The sequence below is a fragment of the Pimephales promelas genome, chromosome 11, assembly GCF_988280905.1.
Source record: "Pimephales promelas chromosome 11, fPimPro1.hap1.1, whole genome shotgun sequence".
Classification (NCBI taxonomy): domain Eukaryota; kingdom Metazoa; phylum Chordata; class Actinopteri; order Cypriniformes; family Leuciscidae; genus Pimephales; species Pimephales promelas.
This window is the reverse complement of record NC_142779.1, coordinates 15,177,409-15,201,596: the sequence shown is the minus strand read 5'-3', so window position 1 is coordinate 15,201,596 and position 24,188 is coordinate 15,177,409. Positions and strand designations below refer to the sequence as shown.

Here is a 24,188-nt window from a genome sequence, read left to right as displayed (position 1 = left end):
ACAACAACATGAGTGAAAACTATATGACTTAAAATAAAATTATGTAACAGAGTGCATGGATCATACTTTGTTTCTTTCTTTCTTTGTTAGATTGAAAGCTCTTGCCGCCTTTATTCATCGTAACTGCAAAAGAGTGGCCTTCAAAATGTCTCTCTTTTTGTGCAAGAAAATAATTCCTATGAGTTTTCACTGTGAACGTATCCCTTTAAAGGTGCAATTGGAAACTCTAGTCATTTCTTCACTTATTTTCACTTTTGTTGTCGCATGTTTTCTCATCAAGCTCCTCCTACAGCTGTGCGGTGAATATTTTCACAACACTGTTGTAAAAAAAGCGTTTGCGGCACCTTCCTCCCGCTTTCTATGTGCATTTGTTATTATCAGAGCCGGACAACTATATCATGTTGGCGCTATGTCTACCGAGTGGGTAATACATCATGCACAGGATTATTTCAAATTGCCATAAAGCAGTTTGTGTTTCTCGCTCGTTCTCGCTTCTCACGTGACGAGATTTCTATTTCCAACTTACTGGGACGTTAGTCCCCATGTTGCAAGGTTGGTTTTCCGCCTGGGGACGCTGGGGGGAGCGGGGAAAGTCACCATTATCTTCAGAACAGGTTATTGAACCATTCAAATGATTTCTAAATGGTTTTATTAAGTTGAAATAGTTGCCAAGTGCCCCTTTAAATATGTAAATCACAGTGATGGATTCATGTAACATCTGCAGATTTCCACTCACTCGCTCAAAGTAAAGGCTCTTGACAGCAAAAACCTCTTAGTTGCAAAGGGCTAGAATGAAACCCCAATAGGGAATCTGTGAAGGGGATTGGAAACTTCCTTTGAGAACAAAAAAAGGAAGTGAAATAATAAACGGGCAAAAGACAAGAGTGAAAGAAAGAATATTGAAGTTAGCTGGGACTGGCTTACTGGACTTTAGTGTTACTGTAGCCTTAAGAGCGCAGAGAGGACGTAACATCTCTCCCCTGACTCTCTGCTGCATCTCCAGTTTGGCATAATGAGGACACCGCTGTACACTTTCTTCTCTCTACCTGTCCTATGGGAGGCAGCGGCTGGTCATGTGATGTGCACAACACTCCTCTGTGTGCTCATCATTTTTGTCATGTGACCTTCTCTGTGTTCTGTGACATCTAGTATCTCCTCTGGGCATGTGATTGAGAGCATTGATATTTCATAATGTTCTAGAGCTGGTGATTTGGGTTTCTGGTCAATGAGGTGTCTTTGAGGTGCATAACATGGCTTTAGCAGATTTGCATGCATAGTCTTTGATTAAAAATGAAAACTCTTAATTTGCAATTTTTGTCATACAAGATAATGCATTGAAATGCATTTTTCCTGGGATATGTGTGTTTGTCTCTTTATACTGTATATGGGTGAACTGAACTATTTATATTCATAAACCCGTGTACGAAACTATTTTTCAATAGTTTAAATAGTGCTTAAATTAATGTCCAACAGTATGTAAATGGCAGGATAATTTTTGACATAAATAAACATTTCAACCACAGTGTCATAATTATTTCTTATATAATTCTACTGTAATTATTTATCCTATTTAATATTGTTTTGTGGCGAAAATTACATTAAACAACTTTTTTAATAACGTGGCATAATCTTTTTTTATTGATATTTTCACATATTTTAACTAAATGCTTGCTTGGAAACTGCATAATGTTTCATATTGTTGCTTCCTAGGTATAGTAACCAAGTAAACTAACTTTTGATAAAATTTGATTGGGGCAAAAATGTTGGTTGAGTAGGAAATTAGTTTAAAGAACAGTTATAATTTGTGTTAAAAACAGCATTTGAAACTTAAAATTATGCAAGAGCATCAAAAAAGTCACACAAGTGGTCCTTATGACTTTCAGGTTTTCACAATAATAGATATTGAACGTAGTTCAAAAAAGTCGTGGAGTATATAGATTTTCAGATTGTAAGAAGAAATCTGGGTCTAGGACAACAAAACCTATAAAGAAAAACAGTACAGCCAACTTCTCCAAGCTGTGAGCAAGAACAGGAGAGCTCTTACTCGTGGATGCTTGTGTGTGTTTTAGCTGGAGACAAAAGCTAGTTAAAATCAGGTCATTTTCACCATTGCAGGCATATGAAGTGAAAAAAGAACTAGACACAATGCTGTAGAAAATGCTGAAAGGGGGGTATGGGGGGGACGGCACTGTAGCCTTGCCACATGGCTGGTCTGTGGGGTTAGCAGGGAGCAGCGCTGTCAACACTCTCCACAGTGGGGAAGTTCCGGTGGAGGCAGGACTCGGCCATGGCACTGCTCATGGTACCATATGGTGCCACTCAGAGGATGGCAACCCCCATCCTCAGCCTCAGTGCCTGACTGAGTAGAAATAATGGCAAACTGTACTGCAGCCAATCCTTGAGAGCCAGACCCTGAGCATCCATTGCATTATCTGGGAAACTGTCAGAACCGGATATTCAAGCAGTATCAGACAGAGAGGTAGGAAACTGTAAAGAGGAAGTGCTATATAATCTCAAAATGAATATCCGTTTATCATTCTGTAATGTTGTTATGCATACTTCACTTGTAGCTTTTGAAATGCTTGATTTGAGTTTTTAGTGTTTTATTTTTAAGTGAAGTGATGGCCAAGTATGGAAACCTATATTCAAATTTTCTCCTCTGCATTTAACCCATCCAAGTTAGTGCACACACATTAGGGGCATTGAGTGAGTATAGGGGCACACAGTGAGTGCAGGCCTTGGACATACACCTGGAGCAGTGTGCAGCCATTTTTGCTGTGGCACCCAGGGAGCTATTGGTGGTTGGGTGCCAGTATTTAAAAAAAAAAATATTAATTTAGACAAAATATGAGATACTATTATAATGGTCGTTTATCGTTTAACAGCCATAAAATAAAAAAAAAAGGTTCCTTAAAATTGAAAAAAAATATCTTAGAAAATATTCAGTCACCCATTTTGTTTTGGTCTTCTCTCTCAATGGATATTTCCCCTTTTAAACCCTCACTGGGCAAAACATATGCATTTCCATTTTGGTGACTGTTAAAAGTGAGAGCAGCAAAATCATAGCCGGACTACGTCAGATTCCGCTTACTTCCGCTAATTTCATTTCGCTCCTGTAGTCCGTCTGAGATAGCAGCCTATCTTTTAGTTTTCCACCGGTCTGAAAACAGCCGGCCAATCAACGAACAGAGGGCGAGCTGAGAGACGTGATGTAGGCGCTAAGCGCCGAGTTTTACATTGCAGGTTAGAGAAATCGGAAAACCGAAACAAGACACGGGTTGCAATTCGCTCTGTTATGGAGAACATTTCGGGGTTTTTCAAACTGAAGCAAAAGTCGTTTACAGCCATGTTCACTCCGGTATTTCGCTCGCATCATCAACCGGCTAGGACCGGCGCGTGCACTTCTGCCGCTGTAGGCGAAAAACAATTTTGCCGCCCCTCTATTTGCAACGTATACCAGCAACAACAAACAAAGACCAACATGCCATATAACGTGTAAAAAACTAGTCTAAAGTCAGTGGTGCTTTGCACGTTGTTAATAATGCTATTTTTAGGGCGCATGCTTGGCCATTATGTAGCTTGTGCACAACACGCATACACTTTGATTCTCTCATCAACACAGATGAAGCCGTTTTTATTTTTGCAAATCATACACTATAACAAGAAAACATATTAACACTTCAAGCTTACGCATTTAGGCTACCCACATTTTTCAGGCTAATTGTAGTAATGACGGATCAGATCTGTTTGGCCTATTATGTAGTGGCAAGACATAACTTACCCCCATATAACGTCACTTCTCTGTCTTTTACGGCCATGACAAGAACGTCGGTCTCCTCGGCTGTGAACGCTCCTGGCGCGCTCTTATTATCATAATAATAACAACAATCCACCATATTTCGTTTCGACATTCTGCTGCATTAGTCCCAGATAGGTGATTCATGAACGATTTGTTCATTGTGTATGTCACGTGACGAATGAACTTAAGACTCAGAAGGTAAAGTGATTATTTATGTTCCCTGTAAATCATTTTTTACTGCATTATGATTTCTTAAATCAGAATATGATCAACATTGCGTAGGTGGATGTGATCGGGGAATTTGGCTGTTAAAATTATAGCATTTAAAGCCACTTAAATAAACGAAATGACTCGAATGACTCAGAGAGTCAGTAAAATGAACTTCCTATTACCCAGTCGTTATCGTGAGAGCAGGGGCTCGGGCTCGGAAGCTAAATCAGTCATGACTCGTGAGAGCAGGGCGTGCCGACGCTGCGGGACGGCCGCAGGTCAGTAAACCATATAAATAACCTAGTTTGTGTATTGTTCATTCCCGTTGGCACATATTTTGCAGCCATTACAAAAGCACCGCTCCCTGTTTGCAGTGGAAGTTCGATGCATGATGTCTCGATACGGCTGTGTCGGCGCATTACATACGTCATAATAAATAAACTTATCTGATTGGCTTACGGGTAACCAATGATTTTAAACTTCAGACAAGCGCCCCCTTGCGAGAGAGAAAACACTTCTCTATTATGCCATTCCCGACTCTGTCTACGAAGCAAAGTGAAGTAGCAGAGTCTGGCATTACCAGGCTAGCAAAATCAAACCCCAAATAATTCAGTTAATTTAAACCCCATTTATTTTCAGGTGTTTGTCTGAAGAAATCAATCATGCATGGATCTGGAATGGGGGGGTTTAATTTCTAAATTGGAAGGGAGCGATTTTCTCACTATGTTCCTGATGCTTTCATACGGGATACTTTGATGGATTTCCGCTCACTTTCAAACATTGATCTCCAGGTGACGAGATAAATGATTCTAGTTTGGCCTCAGTGGCTTTGGTCCCGTTGTGAGAAGTGGATGTCAGCCATCACTGGATTTATAAGCAAAAGCCTTTTAAAAAATGCAGTTAAACAGCTGTTAAATGCAAAACATGAGCGGCTGCCATTATCGTAAGAAGCCTTTAAATTCATTGAACCAATAGAGTGAAAGTGCTTCGTTCATTTACAAGGCTAAATTTAGCCCATTTTTATCAAGACTTGAGACCGTTTCTTTCTCATAGGTACTTATGCCTGGCAGCATAAAGTGCTGCCCTGTTCGTCATTCAAGACAATGTTAAGAGAAGGAAGAGCTGATTTTTACTTTGAGGTTTCCTTGTCTTTCGTGCTATACAGTATATAATAATGTATGTTTGTCCACAGCTATCCATGTTCACAAAATATTTATATACGAACATATACGTACATGTAGGTTATACAGTAGTGCATGTACCCGTTTATTGACAGACAACATTTTTTTTTAGATTTAATGTATAAAAGATGCAAGGTAAAGACAGAAATAATATTACAAACAATTTAAGCTTGCACCAAAAATATTAAACAGGTGTTTTCAACAACGTTAATAATAAGAAATGTTTCTTGAGCACCACATTAGTAATGATTTCTGGAGGACCCTGGGAAATAAATTACATTAAAAAAATGTTGATTTACTCTTACTGTACTTTTAATCAATTAAATTTAGCCTTGGTGAGCATAAGAGACCTTTTCAAAAACATGAACGGAGCTGCTAGTGCATGTAAACTGCATTTATGACTCCATCACAGGCTGCCAACTTGCGCTGTTCCCTCATAAACGCACGTTTGTCCCGGTGTTTGCTGTGAAGGATGTTGAATTTACACTGACCCAACCTCAGCAGTACTTTCACTACATCTCTGTCCCCCGTCTTTCCTTTCATACAACATCCTGGCACAGATAGGGTGGCTTTATGCCCATGTAGGGAGCCGTGGGGCCTATCGGACATGATAAATGGGCTAGCCTGTATAGGCCCGACCAATGCCTCCGCAGGAACGCTGCGCACAGCCAATGAGTTACAGTTGTGGCTCCTGTCATGGTGTGCGTTAGTACGAGCGACTGCTGACAGCTGTTTAATCACAGACGTTTCCACGTGCTCGCCCGACGACATCAGCAGCAGCAGCCTCTGAGACCAGCTGTCATGAAGTAGGGGAGAACTCTGCAAAACTGCGCCCCACCTCCCGCATCTCCAAGCCAGCTCTCCTCCGTGTCCCCACACTTTACCACATTAATTAGAGCTTCCTCATACCTTAATTACTCCAAGTTCTATGCTAATGCCGGAGTCCTGTGTGAATTGCCCGTCGTTTCTTGCAGACTCTCTGCCTGATTTGCATTTCACAAAAGGTTTACTTCTATTCCTGGATGAAAGGGAGAGAGAGAGAGAAGCAAATGATTTGTGATGGGGAAGAGGGGTTTGTGTTAGTAAAGTAAAGCAGTGGTTCACTTTCGTATAACCTTGTGCTTCACTTATGGGTCTTTGTTTTATGTGCTGTCTCAATTATGGCAAGCCTGGGCTGCTTTCCTGAATATCATTTCCTGTTCAGAATACAAAGCACTTTCATATGTTCTTTTACAGTGCCAAGCTCAATGTTTGTCTCGATTTCTCATAAAAGTATTGAAAGATTGTTATTTTTTTAAATAGCGCTGCGCAATTTCATCTCAACGTTGATGTTGTGCTACATTGCTCATTAGAGCTACTGTACTGTAAATGAAAGCTTTAGCGCAAGTTCTGCCAGGAAGACTAAATTGTTACGTCACTTATTACCTTCTCAGAGAGATCGGTACTTAAACATGTCTAAATTCGCAGATGCTGACGCCAACATTCACGTCCATACACCCCACCACCAGCACCAGCATGGTCCCTTCCTATACCTCCAAGGGGGGTCAGCTGCGCCCCTGCCTTCGTCTTCAGGCAGGATATGCAGATTTTGTTTCCCCTTGGATTGCGAGCTATGGCGGGGCCTGCGCCAAATAACTTTTTAACTCAATATTTGCTTGCTGGGCTGTTAATAAATGTATACTATGCTACGTTATTTTGCCTCCTGAGTCTTTCTAGTAGAACTAAAGGTCATTGTGGTCTGAAAGTTTGAAAGATGAGTTTTACATATTAATACTGAATAGAGAAAAGCACTTTTTTGTTAGATTGCAACCCATTTCAAGCCATTGGGAAATATAATGTAGTCTTTTTACAATTATACCTTTAAGCGAATGAACAAAAATGAAATTTGAAAAAAAAAAAAAAAGTATATATATATATATATCTTGTTTGTTTCTCTGAAAACTTAATGATAATTAACTGAGGCCTTTTGGTTCACGGCTTTTCACCTCAGTAATGTGACGTGTCTTCAATAGTTTAAGAAAAGGTCTCACCAATGTATCAGACTGTGCTTAGTTTTGACCTGAGTCTAATCAAAATTTTAAGTTTCAAAACCAATTAAATGTTTTTTGTCAAATTTCTTTAACAACAACAACAACGTATTTGAGCAGTGCTATTCACATTTCACTTTGTGACACTGTCAATGGTTGTCTCATTTGTGTCTCTCTTTATTTCATCTTAAAAAAAGATTTTAACTTTTATTAAAAAAAAAAAATTTATTTTGTTTTTGCTCTCTACATTCTTTCAATGCAAACAGTTACACAAAACTTTTTCAGTTGTTTGTCTGTTGCATTCCGTTTTCCCAAAATAAAATGGCACTTTTGCTAAAGTTAGTATAGTCTTGTATTGAAGTCGAAAAAGCAACTTCTGAGACACTTGCAAAAAAACCGATTCCGTTTTCTAATTGGAAGATCTTGCGTGCACCTTGTTGCTTCTGTGTCGGAGCTTGTCCTTTATGTTTATCTTTGACCCATAGGACGCATCCGCTGGTGCCGGTGTTGAGGAACAGGAGAGCAGTAGGGGTGCACAGGGGGAGGGAGACCGGGGTTAGGGCTGGGGGCAGGTGTTGAAATCATCTCGTCTTTCTCTGGGGCACATTCTGCATGGCTGGTCGTGCGTTCATCACCTTCCGTGGGTAGCATATTCTTTTAACTCTCTATGTAGGTTGCTTATTTTTACGTCATATCGTCATGGCGGAGGAGTCTGTGAGGAAGACCCCTTTAGCGTAAGTAAAGCTATGGATAGATTCCTGCTTGAGATCTTTGAGATCTGCTTGAGCTGTTTAGATGGGGAATTTCTGGATATGTGTTATTTTGTATATTACTCACTGTTTTGTTTGGATTGTCTTTTTTGGAAGGCGTTCATGTAGTCTGCAAGCATTCTGTGAGTGAATGCTTGAGATGACCCTACATGGTGGAAAGAACATTAGACTGAAAGGAAGATTGAGAAAGCTGGAGTGTGAAGGAAATAAGAGTTTTTAGTCAGTTCATTAGCTTTAGAATAAAACTGGCTACTAACAACATACTCTTCCAACATATCTTAAATTTGGATTTGGGATTTCGTCAGAGCTATATTTCTGTTTATTTGGTTCTTTCCTGTGAGGGGGAAAAAAAGTAGATCAAACATTGATTTGCTGAACGATGACTTGCTGACCGATTGCTCAGTTTTAACATAGCTAGTAGCAAACAAATGTTGCCTTATGGGAGAAATATAAAAGTTTAAGAATTAGTCATTGAAAAAAACATATTGACATTTAATCTGAATAAATAATATTGGAATTATTTTTGGAAAAACAAAAATTAAATTAAGTAAAATTGTGGGTTATTGTTTTCTTTTTTAATTATTTTTTATTTGCTTGTGAAATGTTACCAATAAAAAATTAGGTTATTAAGTAAAAAAAAAATAAAAAAAAATGTATATATATATATACTTCAAATGATCTTCGTTTCCTGTTTACACTTCTGGGCTTCGGGATCTATACAACCCCAACAATTGATTGAGTAATTATACAAAAAATATACATTTTTAATCATACAAATAATATATATATTTTTTTGTTTACTTCTCATCTATTCATTAATGTTGTGTTTTTGGAGATATAAAGTATATTTGTATCCATATACCGCTACAACATTAGCTTTAGCATTAGCATATAAAAAGTTATTTTTTAATGTATTTTTTTTTACATTGCATTTATGCTCTAGTACTAGGCCTTCATTTTTGTGTAAACATTTTCAGATTTACGCCGGATTTTTTTATTTTTTTTATTTTTTTTGACACATGAAGAAAATATATTTAGCTTTTTTTTTCTTTCACATTTCCCATTCATTTCAATGTGGGGTCATATTGACCCCGAAGACCAGAAGTGTAAACATTTTTTTTACATACCTTCAGAACAACTGAATCAAGCCCAGTTTTTGTGTGTGTGTAAAGATAGATAATGTATGAAAAGTCACAAAATCATATTCCACTGAGATGAAGGGAACCTTTTTTTGTTAAGTAAAAGTCAATTGGGGTCGTATAGGCACTGTGACCCAATTGAGGGCTACATATATATATATTACATTTGCTGGTAAAATTGAGGGAGATGGGGTAAACATGTTAAATTGGAAGCTAGTAGGTAAAAATGTTTAAATTGGCTACTATTGATTTTAAACTCCGTTGATCATATTCATATCCTTTTTCTTTTTCTTCATCTCCCCGTCCCCTCCCAGTCTGCACCAGCAAGTTGCCAACTACAAGGAGCAGGTGAGGCGGATTGGGCCGGAGCCCCCCCAACAGAGGCAGCAGGGCCAACACAAGGATGACGCCCCCACCTGTGGCATCTGCCACAAGACCAAGTTTGCTGATGGCTGCGGAAACCTGTGCTCATACTGCCAGACTAAGTTCTGTGCCCGGTGCGGGGGAAGGGTCTCTCTGCGTTCCAATAACGTAAGTAACTCCTACATCGTGTGAGTGGCCAGTCTGTTTTCCGTGCTTCTTTGACCTGCCTCTGCAAACGTTAGGAAGAGACAGGGAGAGAAGAGCACTGGGTGTTTGAGAGAAAGGTTAATTGGGCATTAGTCAGAGGAGATGACGCTGCTGGTCACTAGGGGGTCGCCACACACCCATGCTGGGACGCACAAGTCGTCACTGAGTCTCCACAGGGGCAGCCTTACCACGCAAAGGGAAGCACCTGAAATGGTGGGCCACCTCCTGGAGTGTGATATTTACCTTCGCTTTATATTCCTTCCACTGCATCCAGAGTGCTTTGCTAATTGTGTTCACTCATAAAGAATAGTGTTGGGAGTCGACAGGAGAGTAGGGAGTGAGGTCAGTGAGCTGAAGATGGGGGTAAATGTAATTATTAATAACACACTTATTTATTTATGGATGTATCCACTTGGGCATTTGTGGTAAATATGTACAGTACATTTCTATGGCTACACAATGAAACCAGGCCATTTTTACTGTAACCATTGTCCAAAAGTAACTTTTTGCCACAAAATTTTTTTGTATACATTTTTTGTTGTTGTTGTATAATTTAATGAGAAGTATTTGATATTGTGCCTATGAAAAATAAATAACCTGTATTTTTATCATGAGTCATTTGATTAGTTATGCTATTTCTCCTACTTTTACATTTAAATCATCTTTGCCGTCACCCAAACACTCAATCATTTTATAACATTGTTAAATGTAATCTTTAGCAAATCTCAAAATGAATACCCATTTTCAATTCTGCATAATGTTGTGATAGCTAAATTTAGTTGGAACAATACTATTTAATTATCGTATTTAGCGTTTCATTTTTAAACTAGACAAAATAGTATAGAATTTGGTTATCATCTTAAATAATACCTGCTTATTGGAATCAGACTAATTTTAATGTCATCTCTATTTTTAAGTAAATTTTCCACTGAGAAAATCATTTGATGTCAGTTAGGGTCTGGTATACTTGCGAAGGCTCATTTTTTACTTACATTTAGCCCTTGATGAAATTAATTTCTTAACCCTGTCATTTAGATTTGAGAATGGATGAAAGCTCAAATAGGGCCAGTGTTGGTTTTGGAAAGGTAATCAGGTGTAATATTGCCTGTGTCCGAGAAGGAGGCAGACATCACATACAGTATGTCCTGCAATGAAAGCAAAGTCTCCATTGGTATCAGATGGGTGCTGCCCTTAGGTTAGTTTTGCTGAAATGAGCACATGTTGTTTCTCGGATTCCTTTGGCGCGTGCTATTAATAAGAGTGGCAGGCTTGATAATGGAGTCGCTAGATGCCTGTAGGTTAAACATGGAGAGCTACACCTACTCAATCTGGTGGATTGGATAGAGTAGCTAAAAGCGATGAAGTACACTTTATAATTCTGTTGCTATGAGTATAGCATGATTTGGTCTGAGTGAACAGACTTGAAAAATTTCAATGCACCTTTTACGAAAATTCCTACCATTTAAAGTGTAACTTCGCTGATTTTCAACTCGCTTTGTATTGTATATGGAAATGAACAATGCTTAGAATGCTTATTATCAGAGAATGATCGTTCTCCTCCATGCTACTTGGACTGAGAAATTTGTCAGCAAAATGCAGCGGAATTTTGACAGCTTTTGTTCAGCTTTTGTTTTTGTTTTTTTTTGTTTTTTTTTTCAGCTCTCTGGAACTTTTGTGAAAACTACAGATTTTTACCTCCATTTGATTTTATATTTTTGTATCCCCACTCACGGACAGTAGGAGCGCCTGAGTGATTAAGAATAAAAAATCGGAAAACTGCCACTTCTGCTCCCAAGGATTTATTAAAATGAACAATGTTTTAACCCAAAGTGTCTTCCGACCTCACGTCAGGATGTGCGCACAATTCCTTTTTGAGTAATTATCAATAGTTATTGTAAGATATAGGTGGTGTAAAGAGTACCTAATACCATACTTAAGTAAAAGTACTGATACCTTACAACAAAAATGACTCCATTACAATTTGCAAGTCAACAATTCCAATATGACCTCTTTAAAAGTCTTAGATCATCTGATTTTAACAGTATTTTACTTGTAATGAATCTAGGCTTAAAGAGACATGCCAGTGAAAAAAAAAGAAACAGTTGAATTGAGAGGAGAGCAATAATGTTTATTTTCTAAAATCGAAATAAAACTGAACACATCAAGGTCGACACAACAGCCTCTTAAAACGTCTACAGACAATCAAGACTAAGCACAAGTGCTCAAACGGGGAATTAGTAAACCAATATCCTTCAAAAAGGTCTCTTCAATATAACGGATAAATAAAATCATGTGGTAAAATTAAAGAGTCCTATCCTCCTCGCAATGGATGCGGGCATGTCCTCATCTAATATATGAAATTTGCTAATGCACTCACATTTATGTAAGTAGCTATGTTGATAGGTTTGGATAAGTAAGGGCAAAACTCAGAAGAAGTACCACCTTATAGATGGTGATTTCACTTTTGTAGCAGAAATAAACTGCTGGAGAAAAAGTTAGGTTCCATCCAAAATGTAATTGCATTACTATTCATACAGTAATTGTATTGGGTGTAATGAATCTTGGCCAGGCGAGTTACATCAACACATACACACACACACACAAACCTTTCACTTCCCCCACACATCGGAATGTGTGGAATGTTTTGAACAAAGAGAAGGACTTTTGGTGTTTAAAAACATTCAACAAAATGTTTTCAATGGTTTTTATGTATATGTGTCTTCCCCATGTCACAGTGAAATAACTTTGTTTGATCACAGTTTAAATAGGAATTAAAAATACCTTCGTCATGCATTTGAAACATAAGTGTATATTCCTTTGATATAACATAATGTTCCTTGATATCTCTAGAATGCTTATTGAATGAAACACTCGAATATGCATAGAGATGTAAAGTAAAGTGTATTTTTAATTCGTTTTACTGCCAATGAAGATCAAATTGTTATTATAGAACACACCCCCTTCCACGAGAAGCGCGCGCTGAGGAACAAAGGACCATAAAAAGGACCATAAAAGAAGGCTTCTCGCGTGTAATATCCACTCTCCGATTGGCTCAAGCCAACAGGAAGGGGATGGATTTCTCCAAGGTGATAAATGTGAGAACGCAGGTCCGCCCACTCTCTTCTGAACTTTCCAGCGCTCAACATGTAAACCTAATGGGACTCTGATCCAACCATGGATCTTTCCTTTTGTTCGTCTAAAAGTTTCATCTTTTCCTCAAGTGGACTACCAAGTTCGTCTTCCAGGAAAGGAAGTGGACTTTGCCGAACTATCTCCTCGGGTAACGTCACCTCAAAGACTCTCAGCCTTTCAAACACTGGCGCTAAATGCCGACGAACGCCACGTGACTCCCCACGGAACAAAGCAGCCATGAACGAGCCGGGACGGGCCGCACCAACATGCCGCGGCCGCGCTTCACGTGACGCACGCGCGCCGGACCGGCGCACCTCTAGCCGACACGTGGCCCGAACGGGTCGAGCAACGAGCCCACGACTCACACAGACCACATGTGCCTTGCAAGTATACCTTCTTTTAGAGCTTCTAAGAAGCATTAAGAAGATGTTTTGGGGTGTCAAGAAAGGTTAACTGACTGTTTTGATGAACGTAACTCTCTCTCTCTCTTACAACTCACTCTCTCTCTCACTCTCTCTCTCAAACTCACTTAACTTGCGCGTATCCATTGTCTAAACGCTCTGCGTCGTCTTAGTTTGTGTTTTAATGTTTGTAAATACATGTATCATTGTAACGTAGTGAATGCTTAAGTAGGAACTTTATTAAATACAAAATATGCTTACCTTGACTGATTGTCTTGCTCATGATACGGGTCAATGAAATGTCGATTTAAAGCTACACGCTTTACAGAACTATAAATACCTAAGAGGGTATTTGGTTATATAGCCGGGAAGGCAGATTCTAGTGGCCACAGAATTTGTTTTCACAAGCTATATAACTTAATTGAGCTAATTGATTTTACCTGTCTTGTAAAACGTGGTCCTTGCAATCAATAACAATTAATTTGTGGTGGATTGCGGAGATGCACATGTATGCATATGGGTAAAATTAATAAATTAACATGTAAGACCGGTCTGATCCAAATCTGTATGAATAATTATTAATTATCAATTATTAATTATGATATGCAAATTCCCCCCTGATCAGAACCGACCCAGAATCTTTACATTGGTGGAGAATGCGGGCATTTCAAACTTGTTTATGAGCAATCAATTTCAAGCTAATGTGTATATTGTTATTTAATATTGTTTATGTAATATTTAATATTACACGCGCGCATCGGAGTGAACGCTTTGCGAACTCACGATATGATTGAGCTGGGCACGAAAGCCGCCTCAGTCAAGCACATTTAACAAGCTACTAAATGTTCAAACATTTTAGTCACTGTTAATTGTTAAAAATAAACTGCAGTTTCCATAGTATTAAATTTGTTCTGGCACGGATGGAAGAGAAACCTCTGTGCATAAACGACACTTTTAATAATTTTAACTCCACTGTCCGGACGAAATTCTCCGAATAGTGTCGAAGACAAGATACGGTAAAACGATGCTCTTTTACTGTTCTTAAAAGGCCTTATTATAATCGTTAGAGTAACGATAAGCTCCTGGTTGAAAAAACATTGACTTAGCTACTCAATGTATAAAACCGCCAAGCATATTATCATAAGTGCTATTTGATATATGCCTGTTGGAGCAGGAAACAGACGAGTAATTCCTGTTTTCCTTTGCACAATGCAGCGAAGAAAACCTGCGAACGTGTTTTAAACAAATATAGCACCAAAAAATCCCAAACTGAAAACATTCTTATCATTAATACTAGTTGTGATAAATGTTATTTGGAGTTTAGAAAACAGACGAGTAATTCCTGTTTTCCTTTGCACAATGCAGCTAAGAAAACCTGCGAACGTGTTTTAAACAAATATAGCACCAAAAATCCAAAACTGAAAACATTCCAATCATTAATACTAGTTGTGATAAATGTTATTTGGAGTTTTGAAACAGACGAGTAATTCCTGTTTTCTTTTGCACAACGCAGCGAAAAGAAAAAATCCTGCCAAACGTGCTTGTAAAATATAGTACCGGAAAGAAATCCGTCGAGATTTAAAATTCCGTAACATTTGTGATTATTCTCTCGCTGAGAATATCACAGGGGCAGCAGGTGGTTGTAATACTACTGCCAGACACTAGGGTGCGCCCCTGAGTGCTTTGCAGTATCAAATTTCCACCGGTGTCCTGACTTTACCCCGTGTGAGCGCAGTGGCGCCATCGTGTGGACACTAACAGCTAGGTCATCTTTTCCTCAAAATTCTCTGTTAGAAAATTCCTATTTTCTTACTGAAATTTTGAACTAGTTTCTCTAACTTTCAATGCATGTGCAATTTACAGCCTCGTTGTAATAACATGATTTTCTTTACCTTGACTGTGTGCACTTGTTTTGAATTTGGTTCAAACCACGTTTGAATTTAAAATTCAGAATTAAGTCTTAGCAGCTTCTGATGACCACTTAGAGGAAAGCGCCCCCTTGTGGCAGCCCTTTTGCTAAGTCATCAGCTAACATCACTCTGTTTGTGCATGGCTCTCTCTGTTGGTTGTATTCTGGTTATCACTGATCCCTCACCGTAATCGTGATTATCATCAAATATGACACCAACCTTTAATTTCCTACACTTATTCAAATTTTGTTTGAAACAGACAAATTTCGAAGTTAATTTGAATTAATTCTCTCATTTCCCATTGGGAATTGTTTATGGCTTTATTTCTATATTTCCTCCTCAAATTATTTTTAATAATTTTGATCTGGTCCCGGTACAACTGTATCCTTACTAATCTAATGGTTACTCAACCCCTATGCATTTGCTCAAATTTGAATTGTGTTTAAATCAGTTTGAATTCAATTTAAATCAAGCTCTCTGTCAGCCTGGTGAAACACTAGCAGGAAGTGGCCCAAAACCCTTAGTGGCCAAAACCCGCCACTACAGCTCGCTTCCTCCTGTGTTCTCCATTGCTGCACTCTATCCCTTTCCTGAATGGAGGCTAGGTTATTCTGATAAGTAACATTGTCATAATTTCCTTTTTGTTTATACCATAATTTTAGTAAAGCTGTTGCCTTTGATTTTTCTACAAAAAACACTCAATTTGATTTAGATAAAGGAGCTTTAATTCACATTGAAGTACACTCGTTCTTCATTCTGTTTTGTGTTTGCAAGTAGAAATCTCTCTCGTGCTGTGATGATTTGACAGTCATCTCTGCCTGGGGTCCAGCGAGCTGGTTCGTCTGATCTGCGTCACCATCACTGACTGAGCGCGAGTCTCTGACTTTTCTGTATCTTCTGTTGGTGCGGCCCGCAACACGATATCACCAATCTGGCACCGCCGGTTGTGTTCAAGGTCAAGTTGCTTGAGAGGGCGCACCTCGGTACAGATGCACCGAAAGGCCCGGGACACTGCTGTCATGTGTGGGGCGACAGAAGGACCAACCACGATGCTGACTCCGGCCAGAATGACCTCATTTCACCCCAGGCAAACTAGAAAAGGTATTAAAACCCATCCACTTACTATTTGCCACAGAATCTAGAGATTCCCCTGGTAATTTGAAGTGATTGGCTTCCTCCTCTCCGAGCCACAAACCGGCTCCAAACAGGCTTAGGCCTTCTCTTCTTCCCCTTTCTAACACTGCTGGTGTACTATTACTAATGCCATTTCAGTACAGACCTCCCCATCTCTGATGGTTGCATGTTACTTCAAACTTTGCTAGATTGCCATTGCTCTGTTCTGTTGTGCTCTGTTCCTTTCAGTTCACCTAGAGACAGAACCTCTCTGACACACCAAGGAAAGCTGAAGAATAGTTTGACAACCAAGTCGTTAGCACCAACAGGTGACCCCTAAGCTAGCGCCCTGTCAAAAACCTTCATTCAGACCCATGATGACCTACCCAAATTGTCCCACCAAACGGTTTTAACTGTCTGCATCAGTTAACCAAAATTCTCATACACGGCTTAGCCTGTATTATAGCTCGTTAAAAGTAGTCGAACTGGCATTGGTCTGTCTGTGTGTGTTGTGTTCCTCTCGTCCACAGTGAAGCCAGTATGTTCCAGTCCTACAGTCCCACAACCCGCTGGGACGACCTGGGACAACCCGGAGACATGGCTGAGATTCATGACATCTCCATCCCTGCCCAAAGCCACCAGCGACTCAGAGCCCCGAGCCAAGAGCAGCTGACAAAGACTGGGCCAGACACGTCACGACCTCGCTCACCAGCTCAACGCACACGCACGCCTCCGCGAAAGGAGCCGCATTGCCCTGGAGCACAAGGTTGTAACGCCGAGGATGACAACGGCCCCGAGCTACCGAAGGGAGTGAAAGACTTCAAACTGCCCTGTCTAATTTTCTACATAGACTGAAGAAGAATAGTCAGAGAAAAGAACTAAAAAGAATTCAACGAGAAACTCCGACAAAGTGAAGTCTCTTGCAAAGAGCAGAGACCGAACTGAAAGAGACTCAAAAGCCACGGCCTGCGCAAGAGGCCCGTGCGACCACCCACAAGCTCGTTCAGCAGAGACAAGATCTCGAACACGAACTTGACCCACAGAGTTGCAACACTCTGATAGACTGCAGCATGACTGGAAAGGGGGAGGACACACACCACAAGCTTCCCCTGACCAGTCTGCACATTTCAGCCAAAACACAAGAGCTGAAAAAGGGGGGTGAAAAAGCCCGCCTTCCACAACATCTCTGACAATCTACAAGACACTGACTTTTCACCTGCTGTCTCCAACCGGTGCACACCCGACACCGACACCCAGCAGGACAGACCCAGGAGGGCCTGTGCTACCACCACCGGCTCCAAACGAGTTTTCTGTGGAACTTACAACGAACCTGTAACTGAGGAGGACGCCAGTTTCAAGAAACTTTCCCTCCAAAAAACTCGTCAGTCACCATAGTTCTCTCGGCCCCATACCATGCCCACTCAACGAGGCGTGGAGGCCCCCAGTAAAAATTCCTCAAACCCCAAATTATTCTGAACTGCAGAACCAGAAGACACACAGCACGAACACCGTGCAAGACTCTGCGTTTGTAGAAGAAGAATTTTACTAAGATTAGAGGAATCTTAGATAGACATGTAAGCCTCAACGGCCGACGGACTATGCACGACTCTTTTGAAACAGACAGTTTCTAGATGCTGTTTAAATCAGCACCGTTAAACATTAGGTTTTGTGACAGTGAAGAGTTACAGAAAACACCATCTCCAAACAGGGCCTACAGTACGTTACCCTGACGACAGAGTGTAGTAAAACCACCCGAGTTTTAAACTATTGTTAACCTACAGGCGTGCACTCGATCATCGCGATCCCACTAGAACGCAACGTGCAACACGCATTTTGATCGCTGACTTGTCTAAATGCAGATAAAACAAATAGCTGAAATTGACATCTCTACTTTAATAAAAAAAAGGAAAAACAGCCTTAGATTCCCAACTGATATCAAGAACTTCAGCATTAAAGCGTAAGTCTGTGTAACAAAGGTATCACCTCAGCAGCTTGTAATCTGTACCGATATCTATTCTGCTTTGGTTAAAAAGAAATCCAAATCGCGGTATGACTAAACCTGTCCCTGACGAAGGAGGCTCAGGACAGAGTTATATGTAGGTAGACCTGGGCGACGCTCCCCTTTCTACAAAGGAAAGGCCTTAATTTTATTGTTAGATTGATGTAATTTACCTAAATTTTAGCTGCATCGACAAGCAGAAAGCCACTAAACGATCAAAACAAGTTACTCGCGGAAGAGCTAACACTCATGCATGAGAGAGACGTACCTATATATGCTTAGACGAGCTTTGACTCAGCAGCAAACCTATTTCCTTACTCTGTAAACAAATAGAACAAGACAAGCTTTGACTTGCAGCAAATCTATTTCCTTACTTTGTAAACAAATAGAAGACGTGTAAAGTAAAGAACAGAGTTCCATGAGAAAATCAGCAAATGCCAAAACACATTTGCGTTTTACTGAATGCAACCAAAGTTCTTGAAAATCATAAAGTATAGGCGCCTCCTTTTAACCCATTAAAACGTGCATGATTCATGTAAAATATACAGACATTCTTCAGATACTGTTGAATTGCTCTGACACGCTCTGGTTCCCATGACAACAACTTGTCACAGGAAGTGTTACCTTGTAATGTCACTTTTGTAAACAAACCAGCCTGGGTGGCTAAGCTAAACTAACCCAGCACTAAGCTAACTCCGGCTAAGCTAACCTAGCTTAGCATCAAGCTAACTTAGGCTAAGCTAACCTTACCTAGCTCCCATCCAACATAAGCTAAGCTGAATAACCTCCACAGTTAAGAGTTACCATCATTTACGTGAACCCTTACTCACCGCTCGTGTTCCACAGTGCAAAGTATTCTAGAATACTTTCTCAACACCAGTTAGGGTTTTAAATTACTCACTTTCCATGTTTACCATTCTTATTAGCTAAAGTTTACCTTCACAGGGTTAGGAATACTCCTTGCTAACCGTTAAGGGCGAACTTCGCAGATGCCTTGTTAATTAAACTTAAGTTTAACTACATGAAAACTGCGTGACTAACTACAGAATAACGCGTGTAACCGTAGGAATTTTCATCGGCATGTTGATTAAAGCTTTGGAGGGACACACAATGTGGTTTTGAACACCCAACCGCTACAACCCACTATAGTGTTGATCAAAGCAAATCCAAAGTTTAGTCACTAATGCCACTGAACACTCTTGACCTCAGATCATTCCCGTGTTTTGATCATTTTATTTCCTTTTGCTTTAGCTTTAATTTTAATTTTTTCTCATTGATTATTTCAGTCCTTCGACCTTGATGATAATAGCAAGCAGCTATTCCCTTAGGTCATCTATATGATTTAATTTCATTTCTTCTCTTGTCCAAGTGTGGTTCTATTCCCAATAGGGCACAGAAAGGAAACAGAGACCCCCTTATTTGTTATTTTGGCTTAGTTTCAACCAATGCACTCGTTTGTGACCCTGCAACGCAAGTAATTTCAACAATTTACTAGGGCACTACTAGAGTCCTGAGGGTCGATAATAAGCAGAATTTAAATAAGAAAGCGGTCCTTTTCCTATTATTGTTCACTTCGTCGAGCCATAGTGGACCGCCAGCTAAGTCCAGAGAAATAATTTAGTCATAAGGACCACCTTATGTTATTTATTTCATCTCGGATATGTCCTTTCCAGGAAATACGCTCGGAACCACACAAGACTTAGCCCTAACATGCACAGCTAAGATAAGGACACAAGAGACACTTAGCTTTATGCTAAACACTTAACTAACTTATTAAGCAGTAGTTCTGAACTTTTAGGGCCATGCATTAGTCACTCACAACAAGTGTGCCAGAATGCCACAGAGCCCCTGCTTAAACCGACCTCAACCTGCCAAGGAACCACTGCCCCAAACCACGGCATGGCTCCAAAAAGGATGCAACAAAGCTAACCAGAAAGGGCCCAAGATTCACTCAGGACCCTGCATCTACCCACGACATGCAGACAAGACTTTCACTTGCAAACTGTCTAACCAACATGACTGCATGAAACAGATTCTGCTTGATATGGATTACGTCCAGTCGCGAGGTGCACAGCTTCCTAGATCGTCAAACAGAGACTGTCAAAATGGACTACCAGCTGTTGCAATAAGCTTTGACCGCTTAACTCCCTGATCCAGAATCAGACCAAGGGTTATCACCACCGTGGACGTCAAGTAAGACCGACTTGAAACTCCACCGACTTCGGCAAGCCTACTTCGAGAAGCAAACCATCAGGTATGAAAAAGATACCAGTTTCAGAACTTTGTTCCCTTAAAACCTGCATCCCACAGTGAGTTAGTCGATAAGCACCCTGGCCTGTGCTTGTAGCCTGTCTACCTCAGCTACGAGACTGGGCCCGCAAAGCTCACACTAAGCAAAGACTTTGTCCGAAAAGACTGTGTAAAAACCCTCAAACTAACCTGTCTCTGAGCACGACTCAGAGCTGCCTCTAGAAGGCACCCCACACATCACAAACACCTTCACTGAGAGTTAAACCGTTCCAGGCCAGCAGAGGGCAACACAACCGTCATGGTGCTCATCTAACGCCCCAGAGCAAGAGCTCTGAAACATTTCTGGAAGCCAGCCGGCGACCCAGAATGGACCGCCCAGCACCAAGAGACTCAAGCCCAACCAGCCCAGAGCGGTACCCTCTCAACACGCCACTGGTAAGCACAAGTCTGAGCACACATCAGATAACAGTGAAGCCACGTCACAGACGGCAGAAATCCTGAAGGTGCTGAAAGTGTTTCTGCACGAGACATCACAAGGAGACAAGTCAGACATCCTATGTCTCAGCGCAAGACCCAAGCCAGACACCCAGAACACTGCTCGTCAGCATCAGACCACAGAGCTCATTGTCGCATCACAAAGCGACAACACCAAGCAGCCGCTACAACTGACAGCTGCACAACCTGAGCATGACAGTCCGGTGTCCCACAAAACACCGGCCCTAACCGCTCATCGATCACAACACCAGCCCAGATGCCTAAACTTCTGGGAACCCTAAACAAAAGGGGGTGGCCCAAAAGACTCTACATAACCACCACCAGAGACAATCATTTGAGCCTTGAAGGCCTGTCAGACACTAGCTCAAACATCACGCTAATGTCAGCCCAACTCTTCGAAAGACTCACTGCTAAAGCTAAGAGTCAAGAACGCGCTCTCAAAGCCCAAACATGTGAGCTGAATGAAAACCCTACAGCCAAAACAACTTCTGGCTCAAAACAGGTAGCTCCCATTCATCCTTTCGGTCCTATGAGCCTGATTCACCCAGGGGAACGATCACGTACCCACTTCTGATTGCCCAAGATCTGTTAGATCGCTTTGAGCCTTTAATAGACTTTAAACAACTGAATGCCTGAGCTCAAGTTCAAGAACCCCTCCCCCTCCAGTCATACAGGTCAAGAGAACCTAACTGGCAGGTCACAGAGGTCACAAGAACTCCCGCAGCCAGCCATGAAGGCACAGCCTCAGCACCAAATGGAGAAATGAACTTGCTACTCTGCACCTTTCAGCTCACTAAAGACTTTGACTAACCAAATGAACTCTGAAACTACCACCTCTTTACCCCTCCAACCTCCCAAGCCTGCCGTCGGACACATCAGGCAGCACACCAAGAACATGCTGCTCAACGGCCCTACAACTCAGTTTCATGCACCTCGTGACACCACTTCGCCACGGCTTGTGCTGCCACGGTGCAGAAAGGGGGATATGCCAGTGTATGCCCAGTCACGCACCATGTGGGCTGCACACCGCAGCACCAGGACATCTCGGCATCCTCAAAGGCATCAGACTGTCCCAGCCGACAGCCGCTGAATTCTTTCCTCCCTTTCTCTCTCTCTCCCCTGTCTCTGTTACAGGATGCTGCTGTGGTCGTCTTCCTGTGCCTCCAGCCAACCAGAGGACAGCTACTGTCGACCGCCTCACCGCCGGGTCCGACATCAGACAGCATATGGTCGACTGCCACGCAAGCAGAGCTAAATGGACTCCCACGCCGCTGCTGTCAGTACGCAGTCAAACACCGGCCTGTCCAGCAACCAAACGAACTGAAATCCCACAGCCAAAAGGTAACTCACAACACAGAGTGCCTCCTCACAGACCATCAAGAAATTGAAAGGAACTGTGATAAATCCGCAACGCACACAGCATTCTACTGAACCAGACAAGTGAGCTCCAGCGAGACAACTGTTCACTGTCTGCCAGAATGACTTTGCTAAAATTCACCAAGCAGCCTTTGCTCCAAGACCCGAGCTACCCTGCTGCAACCGAGCGTGAGTCAAGTCCCAGCCAGGACGAAACCCACGATTTCACCCTGATTCCAGAACTGGAATTATGAACGATGATAGAAGGGGTCCAGCCAAACTGGACTTGTTCCCAGTGACCGCTGTGTCTCAACTGCACACCTGTTGCACTGCACAACTGCCTCACCGGTAGTCCAATCCTAGACTGCAGCTGATTCTGCACTGGGTACCTCTACGGTAATCAACCACACCCTGACACTTGACATCCACGCTGCACAAGAGGTAAGGAAATGCAAACCTCCACAGGCACCACGGGACCCTCAGGAAGAGGGTACCACGCTGGAGACTGCGTCAAACCTCAGCAAGCTGAGCCCCTACCTCAGCCTAGCCGCCGCCTGCCACCTGACCCTCATGATTCACCTGCCATCCGTCCATTGCGATGGTGTCGTTCGATGAAGTCACACAAGGACTTCACCTAACGAAAAGGGGGAGATGTAATGAATCTTGGCCAGGCGAGTTACATCAACACATACACACACACACACAAACCTTTCACTTCCCCCACACATCGGAATGTGTGGAATGTTTTGAACAAAGAGAAGGACTTTTGGTGTTTAAAAACATTCAACAAAATGTTTTCAATGGTTTTTATGTATATGTGTCTTCCCCATGTCACAGTGAAATAACTTTGTTTGATCACAGTTTAAATAGGAATTAAAAATACCTTCGTCATGCATTTGAAACATAAGTGTATATTCCTTTGATATAACATAATGTTCCTTGATATCTCTAGAATGCTTATTGAATGAAACACTCGAATATGCATAGAGATGTAAAGTAAAGTGTATTTTTAATTCGTTTTACTGCCAATGAAGATCAAATTGTTATTATAGAACACACCCCCTTCCACGAGAAGCGCGCGCTGAGGAACAAAGGACCATAAAAAGGACCATAAAAGAAGGCTTCTCGCGTGTAATATCCACTCTCCGATTGGCTCAAGCCAACAGGAAGGGGATGGATTTCTCCAAGGTGATAAATGTGAGAACGCAGGTCCGCCCACTCTCTTCTGAACTTTCCAGCGCTCAACATGTAAACCTAATGGGACTCTGATCCAACCATGGATCTTTCCTTTTGTTCGTCTAAAAGTTTCATCTTTTCCTCAAGTGGACTACCAAGTTCGTCTTCCAGGAAAGGAAGTGGACTTTGCCGAACTATCTCCTCGGGTAACGTCACCTCAAAGACTCTCAGCCTTTCAAACACTGGCGCTAAATGCCGACGAACGCCACGTGACTCCCCACGGAACAAAGCAGCCATGAACGAGCCGGGACGGGCCGCACCAACATGCCGCGGCCGCGCTTCACGTGACGCACGCGCGCCGGACCGGCGCACCTCTAGCCGACACGTGGCCCGAACGGGTCGAGCAACGAGCCCACGACTCACACAGACCACATGTGCCTTGCAAGTATACCTTCTTTTAGAGCTTCTAAGAAGCATTAAGAAGATGTTTTGGGGTGTCAAGAAAGGTTAACTGACTGTTTTGATGAACGTAACTCTCTCTCTCTCTTACAACTCACTCTCTCTCTCACTCTCTCTCTCAAACTCACTTAACTTGCGCGTATCCATTGTCTAAACGCTCTGCGTCGTCTTAGTTTGTGTTTTAATGTTTGTAAATACATG

General features: G+C 41.5%; 1 protein-coding gene across 20 annotated transcripts in view; it reads left to right on the top strand.

Annotated features, from left to right (window-relative positions):
- rims1a (regulating synaptic membrane exocytosis 1a) overlaps window positions 1-24,188 on the top strand; it is an 85,026-nt gene that overhangs the window by 15,727 nt on the left and 45,111 nt on the right. For all 20 annotated transcript variants that reach the window (XM_089117043.1, XM_089117044.1, XM_089117045.1 and 17 more), the window contains exon 3: window positions 9,441-9,657. In XM_089117043.1, coding sequence (XP_088973169.1) covers window positions 9,441-9,657 — 217 coding nt within the window. The remainder of the gene's footprint in view (window positions 1-9,440; window positions 9,658-24,188) is intronic.